Source organism: Drosophila rhopaloa, unplaced genomic scaffold, assembly GCF_018152115.1.
Source record: "Drosophila rhopaloa isolate 14029-0021.01 unplaced genomic scaffold, ASM1815211v1 contig_2, whole genome shotgun sequence".
NCBI lineage: Eukaryota > Metazoa > Arthropoda > Insecta > Diptera > Drosophilidae > Drosophila > Drosophila rhopaloa.
Window position 1 is genome coordinate 8761874 of NW_025335083.1, and position 14825 is coordinate 8776698.

The 14825-nt window shown below is 36.9% G+C and overlaps 2 protein-coding genes across 3 annotated transcripts in view; one reads left to right on the forward strand and one right to left on the reverse strand.

Moving 5' to 3' along the window:
• Nucleotides 1-14825, reverse strand: part of LOC108043464 (protein numb) — a 29442-nt gene that overhangs the window by 12674 nt on the left and 1943 nt on the right. Inside the window, exon 2 of one of the 2 annotated variants that reach the window (XM_017122177.2) lies at nt 5163-5192. The gene's annotated coding sequence lies outside the window, so the exon portion shown is untranslated. Of the gene's footprint in view, nt 1-1224; nt 1792-5162; nt 5193-14825 lie in introns of those variants that run through there. The other variant, XM_017122176.2, reaches the window with a different exon arrangement.
• On the forward strand, nt 12546-13265 carry LOC108043465. The gene is made up of 4 exons (XM_017122178.1): nt 12546-12605; nt 12658-12813; nt 12876-13043; nt 13110-13265. The coding sequence occupies exons 1-4, from the start codon at nt 12546-12548 to the stop codon at nt 13263-13265; spliced, it is 540 nt and encodes a 179-aa protein (XP_016977667.1).

Consider the following 14825-nt stretch of genomic DNA (forward strand, 5'->3'; position numbering starts at 1 on the left):
AGCTTTTGCCTGAAGTTTTTATGAACTGCTGAGATTTATAATCTCTGCTCTGGCTGAGGCTGAGGTAGTAGAAAATGCAGCATAAATCAGGGAGCAGGAGCCCTTTGGTAGTCAAAACCCCAAGATCTTGAAGAACATTCCAAGTTCATCAACTGCAACAGCATAATTATGCATAGCAAAAGTATCCCATAGTTTGTGGCAGGAAAAACACAACTCTCTTTTGGCTTTCGCCCGGACCAAGTTGGCATTTAATTACATTGTTATTATAATATATTTTCACCCACTCTCTGTTGGTTTCGTTCTCACCCGCCCCAAACCAATTCATTACTCATTTCAATGGGAAATTTTCCTCATTTTCCATTTCCACTTTTCTTTTTTTTTTCTTTATAGTACTAATTTATGCAGTTGACAGTCAAATAATTTGGCACACAGTATACATTAAAATAAATTAACTTGACAAAAGTGCTGGGAAAACGTTTGTGGGTATGAATACAACTTTAGAAACTCAGTGTGCTTTAAATCGAATTTTAGACTGTGTAAATATTCCCAAAAACTGCAATATCGTTAATACGTTTATACGATCACTTTTAAATGTTTATACGTTTGTAGTCATGCCAAGTGATTCACCAACAGAGACGTGAGAGACTGGAGACGAGTCGCGTCCAGTCAATCGTAACTTTTGAGATATACGTTCATGTGATGTAGCCAAAACCAGCTAATTGCACATTGTGTCTATTTATTTCCTTTGTTAACCCTCTCTGAATTGCCATGTTCAAGTGCAAACAGCAAAGATTTATTGAGTTTTAGTTGAGTAATGCTTTTTCAAATTCTTGGTATCTCAAGTGTTAATTTGAATACCCCATAATTATTATATTAAAACGCAGAAAAAGGTTTTCTTTTTAAGTTAGCTTACTAAAAAAAAACAAAGAAACCTAATGGTGGAATTTGAGTTATCTATGTCACTTTAGACAGCTGTTCCTATAAAACTTTAAACTCTGTTTACAATAATGCATATTGAAGACGTCAAAAACTGAAAGTTTTACAAAAATGTATTTATTGCTTTTACAAATGTCAAATCACCAACAACAACATAGCCGTGGAAGAATTATATGCAAATCGGATTTTGCACAACAAAAAACTCGTTTTGACTTGGCCTGAGCTCCAAAGCTTAAGTCAAGCTCAACTTCGGCTGTTGTTACTGGTTTTTTGTGTTTAAACATTTACCATTTATACAATCGGGATCGGTTAGTAGTTGAGTTGTTGTTTTAGGTATATCCCAAAGCCGAGTTTTGTTGTCAGTCTGTTTTTGTTTTGGTCACATTTGTATGTATAATTAATATATAAATCCGGTTCGGGCCTTATATAACTTTCTTGCTCATTCAGTGGATTTTTGCCAACGTTTCGTTATAAACTATTTCTTAATTCCAAGAACACCTCGCACAGCACAGCACACGGAATGTGGGGAAAATCGCGCAGAAACCGAAAAAGCGACAGCGCGACACTCCGATAAAAAACGTAAAAAACGATCCCCAAAAAAGACCCCGGTAAATGGATGGACGTATGGATGGTTTGGATCGGTTCGGCCCAAAGGACTACGTTAAAGGTTTACGTTACTATGACCCCCCCAGAATTGGTAAAGGTTCTACTGTCCTCACGCGGACATCTGGACAACCGACGACGACAGTGGCCAAAATCGAATGGAAGCGGAGGGAAAACGGAACGCGTTTGTCCGGCAAGCGGTAAGCGGTTAGCTCGATTCGGCGGCTCAAATTGCTCTACTGTACTGTCACTGGTACTGGGTTGAGTTGAGTCGACTGCGGCTCATTCGCTCAACGTTGCTTTTGAGTGGCAAGAGTGAGCGTGCCAAGAGCGGAAGAGAGCGACAGCTGTTACAGGGGTGCTCGTGTTGGTTGTTGTGTGTGTCTGCACAGAGAACAAATCTTTGCGCGTTGAAAATGTGTATGAAAGATCTGATGGGCACAACAACTGACAAGGTGAGCAATGATCTCCGCTTTATCACTACCGTAAGGATCTACAATGTTCTACAGTAATCAAAAATGTTTTCTATATGATTTTAAAATCGTAAAATCAGTCCGGAAGATCTTACAAGAAGATAAGAATAATTGTTGGATAATATAATGAATATACTTTTACGAAAAGTTTATACTATACCATAATATTTATGTTCTCCTGAGTAAAAATCACGGGCCACGGTATACAAAAGAATGCTAAAGCCCTTTATTTAACAAAATTTTCTTTGATGGTATAAAGCTTCAAACTTTATTACTTTAAACTTAATTTTTATTGATATCTGCATACTTTTATTTTTCTTTAAAATTAAAAAGGTAATCCAAAGGATAAAGAAAAATCTAAAATAATGCCACTATTTCAATTAAAAGAATTAAAATTCCCTGAGAAATATATGGATAATGATAATGAATGTTAGTACAAATGACATACTACATATTGAGACACATTTTAAAATGGTTTCTTTCAGTGTTAGAGTACGTTTGTAGATTTGCTCAGTTCCATTGTGTTTATTTATTACCAACAACGACGACCGTTCTTCCATCTCACCTCCGCTCTGATGTATTTGTATTTGTTGTGATAATGATAAAACTGCGATGCGTTCCTGTAGCTTGTAGGTTTTTTTTTAGAGTGGGAAGGAGGCCGCTAGAGTTAAAAGAGCGAGAGAGGGGGTTTATCTGTATCTAGGCTAGGTACAATATCAGATGCGCTGCATTTGAAGATCGCGATTCGTTGACCGTGGCTTAAAAGATTTGCGGTCAGGCCTAGTGATGGAAAATTCTAGGAAAACACGAGCTCACTTCTATTCTTTAAATGTGGGAATTTCCCAAAAAGGCAGGGTCTAGAGATAATCACTAAGTCGGGCTGTTAAGAATGGACTTAAAATTATTTTGTAATAACCTCGCCAACAGTTTTAGAAATTGCCCAGATGCGCTGCCTTGGAAGATCGGGATTTAGCACATGTAACTAATCCCAGTTTTAAAGATTTGTGGGCATAAATGATAGAACCCTTTATTGTGAGGCAACTAAAATGGAATTTTTCCCAAGTAGCTTTACGATATTTTATTTATCTTGTCTGTGGTTAAAAGCGAGTAGATTAGAGATATATTAGTCTGTGTGAAATACAACAATCTGTTACAACTTTAATTTTCGATTTATTTATACCTCAATCCTATATAATAATTTATTGGACAACGTTTAAAAAAGATTTATTTTTTAAATACCCATTAACAGTTTCCCAGACCAAAATTCAAAATTGAAGAAATGGCTTGGAGAACATATTTTTTACTATTCTATATTTCAAATACCCTATCGAAGCGACAGAAGGGCACTCAAAACCAGTTGTTGGTTTCGTTGGTTCTGCAGCTGCCAGTTTTTTCACATGGACGGTGGAGAATGGAGAACGAGTGACTGTGGAAGTGATTATGGCACTCAAGAGAGTCATTAAAGAGAGTTACCCCAGACCCGAGGTTTTACATTAACTCAAAGCGAATGATGGCCAAGTGGTTATGAAATGTCAACAGACACAGAAATCAAACGAAAAGAATAAAAACTGATTAACTGAACAGTATCAGGGATCGTTAATCAATGTATTGAACGTATCGATTTGAATTAGTTGCCCAACCTAAATTCCGTGACAACAATGGCAAAATGATCGATCGAAATGCGAGAGCGGATACCGGAGAACAAGAGCGAGAGGCAAGGTCGTTGTATGCTCCCGGAGAGAAAATCAACGCCTAAGAGAAAGTTAGATAACGACAAGGTAGATAAATTTGTATGCGAGAGAGAAGTAAATAAAGAAGAAAAAGAGAATTTTTAGCACTGAAACGTGCGAAAAATTGCAATGCAGCAGCGACTTTAATCCAGGTAGCACATGAAATCAGGTGGTAAAAAATGGTATCAAGACTATTTGGAGCAAACCATTGCTACCTACACATGGCCCACAATCACGCCAACATTATCGCTACTTAAATGCAGAAAAAAACAAATTGGTGCAATGGGTGCAAACAGAAATGCACTTAGCAAAACATTATATGTTGTTCTTTAATTTGTCCTAATCATAATCTCATAATACTGAAATTACTGAAAACTTATTGTCTTATAAAATGGACTGATATTTATTTCAAAGAATGATTTTTAAACAGTTCAAACTAAACATTCAAGGAAAATAACTTAATAAATTGTGTGCTATCTACTCATATAAAAACAAAAACAAAAACTACAAATAAATAATATATAGTAAATAATTGAGTTTATAACTATAACTGTAAGTAGGAAAAATCGTCCTTTTTAGAATTTAAATAATAATAAATAATGACTTGAAAATTTCTCTGTGTGCTAAGTGTGTTAAAGCCATAACAGCAAATGCTCGACACTTTTAGATAAACCATAATGAAAACAGCTTACACTTTATGTGGGGACCCTGGGTCCCAGACACGCCCACTCACCACCCGCCGCCTACCGCTGACAAATAACTCCATCACCGCTGGAATGAACAGACAAATGATAGGGCCAGACAATGGGAAAGGTGAAACGGAAGAGGGAGCTTGGGGAGACAGAGAAATGGCCACAAGCTGTGAAATCAATGTCAGTCAATCGGGTTGAGGGGGCAGACAAATGCCACATGTGCAACCTAATCAAAATTTCAATCAAAATGCGCAAAATGCTGCACTGAAAGGCTCACAAAGGCAACAAATACGCTCAAACACACACTAATGGCTAAGCATGAGGAATACAATCCAATACAGACCAATTCACTCGATTTGAACCGAATCCGGCCTGTAATTACGATTAAGAAGCCAATTACTAATACAAATTGTTGGGTCAATTGTTTGGGATTACCATTACGAGACAAGAAGATTAACCAATCAATCGTTGGATAATAATTGAAACAATTTGGCGACAATTCAAAGAGGGTGAGAAATAATCGAATCCTTGAAAGGGAATTATTTTCAATTTCAAGCTAAGGTACATTTTTAAATGGTATTTTTCGTGTTACAAGGCATCTGTATATTTTTAATTATTCACACGTTTTGCTGCATAGTTTATTTATAGAAAATATGATTATTTTTTAAACATATATTACATTTGTTTCGTTTTCTCTTTCTCTCTCCAAATTATGTTAAGTTACTTACCTTTTAGTTGTAAAAGTTTATCCCCAAAGGCTGAAATAAAAAAAAGAAAAAGTTTTGGATTAGAAAAATAATCTTCAAATGTTTAATTCAATCAAAAAAGTTAGATAACAAATCAGTACTCAAATTTGTATCTTCTTCTAAAACATCTTTTAGATTCAGTTACCGTTAATGAATTTTTAAATTGTTTTTTAAGTTGGCAATGCTTGTAGTCAAGCCGCTCTTACAAGACACTTAAGAGCTTGCTTTCACACACAGAAGTAGGCACACACTCACATATGAATATATGAACACTCAGCTGACAATGTCAGTGACGTTTACAAAAAAAAAGTTCCCACACTCATTAGGGTCATGATGTCTCTAAATTATTTGGTCTCGTGCTTACAATTTGTTTTTAATTTAAAACTGCATGTGCATACATCTATGTTTGTACTTACATACATATATGGCCCTCAGATTTACGAGCTGTTACATATGGCCGAGTAAATGTTAGCATGTATGTTTTAGCTTTGGTCTTATGATATGAGCATTTCTTGAGTGGGTTCTTGAGACGTCGCCGAGCTGAGCCGCAAAACTTGAGTGGCTGGAGGGCTTAAAAGCTTAGCCGGGCAGGTGAAAGAGCTTTTCAAGTTTAAGCTCGGCTTGCAGTTGAATGAACTCAAGCTTAAATTCACTTAAAGTTATTGCACTGAGGAAATCAAGTACAAGATAAAAAAGTGAATTTATAAATATTACTTAATAGTACTTAATGAATCAAAATTTATGCAATTTGCTCAATCCGTATTTATAAAAAACAGACGTAAAGATTTTTCTAACATTTAAAGTAATTAACTTTATGCAACCCCATTTTACTCAAAAGACAATAAAGATGTAGTAGTCAGATAGAAATGAGTATTTTACATTCAGTCCAACATCTAAATCTTTAATTAATAAAACAATTTTTTTTGAAGGTTTACTTAATTATTTTTTAAAAATATTATAAAAATCTTGATGACGTATATGTTTATCACTGTGTTGAACTTGAAAGTTATAAAAAGTTTTAGCCAATCCCTTTTTTTAATTTTTATTTCATTAACATTCTAAGCTAGTTGATCTTATAAAGCGGTTTGCTTTCCATTATTTACTTTATCCGATTTTTCAGCTACTATTTATGTTATCCGATAAAAAGTGGTTTACTTTGGCTGATTGCATCTCCATTCTTTATCAATTTGGTCTCCCACAGGGGTTTAATTGTAGGGGTCCTTTTTTTTAGGGGTTGACAATTTTCCGAGTTCGTAAAATAAAACTCACACATTTCACGCCCAACCAATTAGCCTAGGGTAGCTCACGCCTTCCCAACCCTCTTGCCACCCTCTTTTCAACCATATTTTCTGCCTGCCCAGCCCGCCCACTTCCCTCGCGCTGCAAAAAGAATTTTCAAGTGTCCCTGGGATAAGGTTGCAGATGCAATTAAAAAGCATTTAACGGATTAGAGGCAATAAAAAAATAAAATAAATACCAGCATTAGAGGACACAGAAACCTTGAAGGGGTGAGCATCGTGTGAACCAAACACGATTTTATTGGAATTTAATTTAATAAAGCCTGCGCAACTAGGGCAAAGCCAGTTCGAAATGCCGGTGAAAATATTTCAGACTAAACTGGGCAGATATAAATTCCGATCAATTTTCTAGGAAATTTCCATAGATAGTAATTACTTTTCTCAATAAATTGTTTACCAATTCTGTTAAATGCCCCAGGTAGCAATATCAGTTAATTATGGCGTTAAAGATTTAAGCTAGAAATCCGATGAACATTTTGCAGCTTAGCCTAATGCCTTTTAGAAATATATTAAGCAAGCCAACTTTCGCCCATTAGGTTGAGAGTGAAATTCCAGCTTAGGGCTCCCATTGGCCATAACTATAAATATCTCAATTGTGGCTCAGCTCTCGCTTAACCATTACGCATCCAATTTGTTGGCGCATCATCAACTTCATGGCTTCTCCACCCATTCCCCCCACTTCCCTCGAGATACAAATGGCACCTAAAGTGTGTGTAATGCAATTCCATTTTACAGCATTTCTTCATCAGACACTCCTCCGTTTTCTTTTTCTTTTCTTTTCTGCAATAGCCGGAGTCATGCGCCGGCAATTTGGAATGGTTCCAGTGGACTCCGGGCTCCCATGTCCGATGTCCGTTTGTCCAGGTCTCAGTGCTCACTAGATGCAGATGCAGATCCAGATGCAGACACAGAGTGCTGACAACGACCGCGGACACCAATTGGAACGTGCTCGTTTAGTTTTTCCTCAGCACGGTTTCAGATGCTAAAATTGCATTAATGCAATTCGTTTTTTCTGCCTGGCACACTCCCCATGCTGCTGTCCATTTCCTTATGGGGGAAGAAAAGTGCCATGCGAATGTCAAATTGTGTGTATTTTAAGACAAGGGACTCGAGTTTGGAGGAACTTTAGACTTATGCTTTAAGGAGAGCGTAGTAATATGTCTTATATGTCTTCAAGAATATACCTTGCGACAAATAAGTGATAAAAAGCAAGTCAATCGGATCTCTACTCAGGTTGTTATTTTCATTAAATTCGACTACATATCTAGAAAAAAGTATCTATATATATCCATATATTTTAATATGTCAACAGATTTTGATATTTAAACGAATAATAAAAATTTATATATACATTTTTTTCCAAGGTGACTGTTTTTTCATAAACTTTGCGGGCAAGAGGAAACAGAGTTCAGTGTATTTTAAGAAAATATTAAGTAACATAAATATAGCATAAATATCTTTCATTTAATTATTTATCTTAAGTGTATTTTATTACATTTTCTCCATTGCATTTGCATTGTCGTTTAATTCGCAATAAAATTAATTAGCTTATCACTTGATCCGGCTTAAGAACAAAACATGTTTCCGCTAAATTTAAACTCGACAATCGTACACCGAATGGTGGTTAATTTCGAGCCCCCGCAAGTGAATCAATAAGGAAATTGGTACCTTAAGGCGTGGCTCTGTTGATTGGTGTTCTATGTTTTCGTGGTCGCCGTTCTGGTGGGGCATGCCACAAGATTAATGATGGCCGTAAAGGCGCCTAAACTTGTTTTAGACCACGCCAAAATCGACACCCCCACAAAAGTGCCAGAGACACACCAACATTGTATAGTTGTGCAATTGCTAATCCTCCATCTAGTCGGAGACCATAAACCAAAGGCCGTCAGACACTTAATGAGGCAGAGTGCCCGACACATTCTCCCCGAATCCCCATCCCCATTCCCATCCCAGTTGTAAGAGCCATATCTACTGTCTTTTGGGTTTTTCTATCTGACTTCGACCACGCCAAAGACGTTTCCTTTGCCAACGCAAATATCAACATCGTACTTTTGTAGTTGCTTTTGTTGTGGTTATTGCTTTTATTATTGTCGTTTCTGTTGTTGTTGTTGTTGTGGTTTTGGCTTTTTCAATTGCACTTGAGGTGCTTCTTCCTCTTCGTCATCAGCACACACCTTCAAGGTGGAAAACAATAATAATAAGACTAAGCATAATAAAAGCCGGATGTCCATTAAAGTTTCTCTCTGCTGAAATTCTATATTTTTTCTTATTGCCTGTAGGTTGATTGGACTGGAGCATACTATGTTTTTATACATATATATATTATGTGGGTGTTGGCTTTTAAATTAGCTTCCTCTCATCTTTGGAATTGGTATTCGTGAAATGAAAAACTGACGGTTCGGCCGAGGAGTTTAATTTAGCGCAAGGACTGGAGGTAACGAGTAAGGTAAAATTGATTGAAATTGATTGCCCGGATAAAGTTGTGAAAAGTTAGGTAATGCGTGGGGCGAAACAAATCTAAAAGGGGAAATTTGGGAACGAGAGAATTAAGTATTCGAAGACAGTTTCAATTGTAATAAGTAGCAATCCACAAAAGTAAAGAAAATACCTTGGGATTAAAGCAGTTTTAGAGTATTTTTTTATATATACAATCTGTATACGGACGTTGTAAAATATATCCTTCGCTTTATTTTATTTAAGTCCTATATTTGGCCTTTTAAATGGAAGGATTCGCAGCCAGTCCCAATTGTAAAAGGTTGCAAATAACAATCAGAAAATACCTTTGGATTAAAGCAAATCAACCCTATTAAGACCGCCTGACATTTCCACGTCCTAAAGGAGTCATGCCACAAAACCGGGTACACAAATTTGTTCGCACGCCCACGATATGAGATTCTTGGATTTCCCACGGGAACTGTGGGCAGAGCACGCGCCATTTCCATTGTGCCTGCTCCTGTTTCTCAACCCACCTCCAAGTCCTTTTCTCTTTCTCCAGAGAAACAACGGCGGCGGAGAAAAAGCTGTTCTCAGCATTTACACTTGTAGCTGGGACATAAAGACAAGCGCCTGCCGCGGCGACGCTTAAGGATAATGTGCCACACGCTCGGAGCGGCCTACAAATGCCAGGGAGTGTCCTTGTGAACCCCACTGTCCCACAGTCTCACAGTCCGGCAGTGAAAATCGGTGAGGGTGCGCCGGAAATCATGCAATAACGTGCCGGGCACGAGCCGCTGAGGAAAATGAAGGAAAACTTTCCAAGTTGCTGGCAGTTCGTGCCTGCCGATGACAGTTCCCCATCTAATTTCTCTGGTTTGCTTTCGTTTTCGGCTCAGTCTGTGAGGCAACAACCCCATCAATCTGTCCAAGCCGCTAACTGACATATTAATTGCTCATAAACCAAAAGCAGTCACCACCCAAAATTTAATCCCCTTGATTGGGCGTCGGGGGTTGCTCTGCTCAAAATTGTGCAAAACATGCAAATTTTACAGGCTGGGAACATTTTCTCCGTACGAACTGGCTTTTGACCTAAGCACATCGCAGCTCAAGTGTCTGTGGCATTATCCTTGCCCGCCAGACAGTTGCCTTAACGCTTCGCTGGCTTTTTAGCCGAGGATGTGAGCGCCTCTGCTAAATTGCTCATTAGTTGGATCATGAACTAGAGAAGTGGGAAAATAGGCAAGGAAGTTGAGTTCAAGTTACTCCGAGTGAAAAAGGACGTGGGAACCGGGGAAATTGTTTTGACTTCACGGCCTAGGTATTGACTTAGGTCAGGTCTAAAGTATCCTTAAAACTAGTTTTAAGGGTGGTCCAAAGTATAGTCATTAATTTAACATTTTAGAATTATAATTATATATAAAACATATATATAAATATACATTTGTCTTTAAATATCAAATGGTCCTGCTCGCAGCTCTTGTTTCATTAATTTTCTAAATGTTGTAAATCGAAGAAAACCCTCAAAAAGTAAACTTCCTAATGCTTTTAACTCAAGTTATCTTGCACATCCCCACCTACAAGCCAAGAGCTCTTCATGCCCATCATCATCAGCCACTCTATGCAGCATTAATTGGTAAATTGTTCAGCTGATATCACAATTTAATTATCGCACATTAATTGCCCGAAGAACGAAAAACTGCACCCAGTACTCCGTCACCCGGTAGAAGTAATGGACGAAGAGCCATCTGGGAACTGCCTACAATCGAATTAAAGTTAATTTTTCATGCTCTACTAAAAGTTATGCACACTTTGCGTTTGTCAACCGACGCAGCCTGGGCGGACTTATATATCGGGCCGTGTCCGTGGGTGATATTTAAGGGGAAAGAAGCGATTTACGGGTGGAGCACATCCAGTCTCTAAGTGGGATGTCAGTCGATGCCGCGCTGCAGTCGTGCTTGGTTGCTCATTTATGACCATGGAGCTCTGGCAGAACGTATCTGCCAGATACTCGTACTCGTACTCGGCACGCACACAGAATGCAATTGCGGGGCGGAGATGAGTGGAGTGTAGTGGAATCGGAAGTTGTTGATTCAAGGCTCCGGGTAGCAGCTTTAAGTCACCTTCTGGTCGTTTGATGCTTCAGTGAGCTGCGACTGCGAGTCTGCAGTCGCTTCCCATTTCCTTCATTCACGGGGATTGCAGTTCATTGTGCTCCATGCAACTGGGTTACCTTTTCACTGGGACAGGGCACTGATTTTATTTTGTTCTGTACTCTGAACATGGTTAAGGAAGGGTCAGTCCGGTCATGCTCGGGGAACAGTTAATTAATGTTAAGCTAACTTTAAGTTTCCGCTTTAAAAATTTGATGCAATCGTACATTTGAAAAGTTTTGAGGGAAAAGGTGGATACAATTTCACTATTTTAACTCTTTTGAGAATCTTTTTTTGAAAAAGATTTTGTTCTTAACTGTTTGTTATATTAATATTGAAATTCTGTCAACAAATCAGGATATGTAAGTATTAAAAACATGTATTAAAACTTGTACTTTGGTTGAAAATATTTTTAAGTATTGACAGCTCAGATGATATATTATTATTTATTCAGCTGGACTTGTTTTGTCACAGGTTTTATTTTTTACCAATTACAAACAATAACAAACTGCTTCCTTGTTAAAAAAAATGGAAACTCCTATCGAAACGTACATAAATACCTTCTTTTATAAACTTAAACCTCTTAGTACATGTACTATCTCAACAATACTTAACTTAGAAGCAATGTTGGTTCGCTAACAAGCATTTGCATATCGATCAGGCAATAGTATTAATGTAACATTATCCTTGGTTGACATTTGCCATTATGCCATCGCGCTTTTCTGCATTGCGAATGACAGATGACATTTCTTAGTGGTGCGAAGGCGCATCTGTAATATTTATGCACATAATGCGCGCACTGCAAATGTATCTTTGTGTATCGCAGATGCCATTAGATTTATGAGCGTGCTGTATGACAAAGAAGCTTGTTCCTGTCTGTCTGTCTATCTGTATGCTGTGTGTTTGCTCGTGCTTCCAATGGCAGCCACGTCGTTGAAATCTTGATAAATTTGTAGACAAACAGTCGCGGCTTAGGAGGCACAGGCGGGAGTTTTGGTCACCCACTATATGATTTATTCTTTTGCGATAATAAATCAAAGACCAATACCAATGCATGAAAGAACTATTTTATCTAGCTTTTCCTTAATTCTCTTAAGTGTTTCGACTTGACTATCCTTCAAGCGCTATCAAATGCATTTGTTGTATTTTATGTTTGTGTGAGAGTGAGATACAAGTTCTGATAAGATAGCCTTTAGACTTTAAATATTTTAAACAATAAAATTGAACTTTAGATGGTTTGGAAATAAATAAGTACAAAATTTTTTTCATCCTAATGTTTATACACTCAATAATTTGGATTCCAATGCTATGCGATCCGCCGTTTAAAGTTATAATTATTTGTCGATTATAAAACATGGACCCGTGTGAAAATCTCTTCAAAAAATAATTATTGTAAAATTCTAAATTATATTCAATAATGAATGTTAACGCTAATGCATGTTAATAGATTTCAGTTCTCCTAAATCCATTGATACAGTAACATGTTCGCAAAGCTAACTTTTTTGTTTCGTTTACTAATGCTGTCATTAATAATAGAAGAGGTCAGTGAATCGAAAATTGTATACCAAAATTTTAAAAACTTTTAAATTAAAGATTACTTCTCGGGTGGAGATTACTAACTTAAAGTGTAAGACCGTAAATAAGGACCTTGCCGAATTTGAATATTGCAGTATAAAGGCGATAAACCGTACCTACAAATACGTCTCGGGAAAGTTTAAGCATTATAAACTTCCAATTAAGAGAATCAAGGTATTTGTGTACTGAATTTGGAACTTTACTCAATTGGACAAAAAAATATAATAATATTTCAGGTTAATTTTGGTCTGTACAAACGGTTTAATGGATACAAGCCCTTCCTTTACAATCAAACTGTAGATGCATGCCTTTTTTTGAAAAATCAGAAGTCAAATCCTGTCGCTAAGTATTTTTACGACTTTCTTAAGGGAGTCTCGAACTTGAACCATACGTGTCCATATAATGTAAGTTGACATAATTGTTCTTAATTGATATGTTTGCATTCATTGAATATTTTTTTGGATTTTTAGCATGATGTTGTTATCGAAAAACTTTCCACGGACATCATGAATTACCATCTTACGAAGGTACTAGCCTACCCTGAAGGCGATTACTTATTGGAGACGCATTGGACTTTGAATGACATACGTTCCGCCGTAATCCAATTGTACGTGTCGGTTTTCTGAATCAAATAATGATAGAAATTATGTACCAATCATTCACAGTTGACTGTAACACTTAATGACAATCAAAATAAACTGGGATAATTATATACTTAGAATATATTTTATATATTAGGTTAAAGCTTACAATTATAGACACTTGGTGTTGAAAAGCAGGATCTACCGACTTTAATGAACAGTCAAGTCTGACTAAAAATAATATGGGATCTACAAACAAATGTAGCGGAAGATCAAAAATAGATAATAAGCTCGAAATTTAATTACGATAAGCTATCCAACACATTACTTAAGTACTACCAACTAATGATTAATTACATGTTCATTCATTAACCATAGAGGGTATAAAATTGACAGATTTAATTGTATATCCGAATCAGTTAGATAAGCTATCACTTGCATAGTTGATTACCTTAGGGTTTTCGATTATAATGGATCTCATTTTATTTAATTTGATAGCGAAATCATACGGAAATAAAGTGATAACCGAATGAATATTGCTACTTTCCTTCTTTATTTTCGCTGGTAGGATCACCAGTTCTTCTTGATATACCCCCGGGAATTATCTAATCTTCTTACTGCCTCAATTGAAATCATAAGATGAACCTTTATGCAAATTGTATCTTCCTCGATGTGGATCTTTTCCGCTTCGCACCCTACCCTACCGCAATCGCATTGCAGTTGCCAGGCAGACAAAGGGTAAATAATTCGTTCCGCGACAAATTGCCATCTTAAATTATATTTGACATTTAATAATAAATGTTGATTGCGCTCTGAACTGATCGCACCCCCACTTGTTATTTCTTATTCGACTGCTTCAGAAACTTGATTGCTTGATCTTCTCTTCACACTTTTTTGGATGCCATTTGTCATTCAGTGTTTATTATATCTTTTTGCTTAAAATTCCAGTTTTTGAAGCTTTAATTAACAGATTTCTGTTTATCGTCTTTTTTCATATGCGTGTGTGGCAAAGTTCTAATTTACACGCTCCTTCATGGTTCAATTAACATTTTCGAGTGCAAGTCATTGGCCATGCTTTATCTGTATTTATGAATATGTATATTTATGTGAAGTAAGGTCGTTGTATTTGCTGAAAGGCTTTTCGAAAGTAACCAATGCCAAAATGAACATAAGTAAAGTTACTAAGTGAGTCAAAGGAGCTTTACTGTTACCAACCGCCAATGCCGACAGCGTGGTTTAAGGGGTCTTACTACAAATTATTATGATTAATCATCACACACAAATACAGGCAAGCAGCGACTAAGGCATATACATAGATACGTTTTGGTTTCCACGCCCTCGGGTCAAAACCGTGGCCTGAGATACAAAAAATTGTTAAATTTTCAGGCATTTTATTTGCTTTGTTCTTTTCAAGCCGAAAATAAAAAGCTGCGGGGCAATTAATGGACGTAGTCTTCAAATTTAAATTTTAAGCGTGGGCATATCCAAATAAGGCAAATTAACTTGAGTTTTTCAAGTCATATCTTCAATAATTTATTAACGAACGAGGCTAATGCGGTAAATTAAATGTTGACAGGCATATCCAATACATATTGGTTTGTTTGG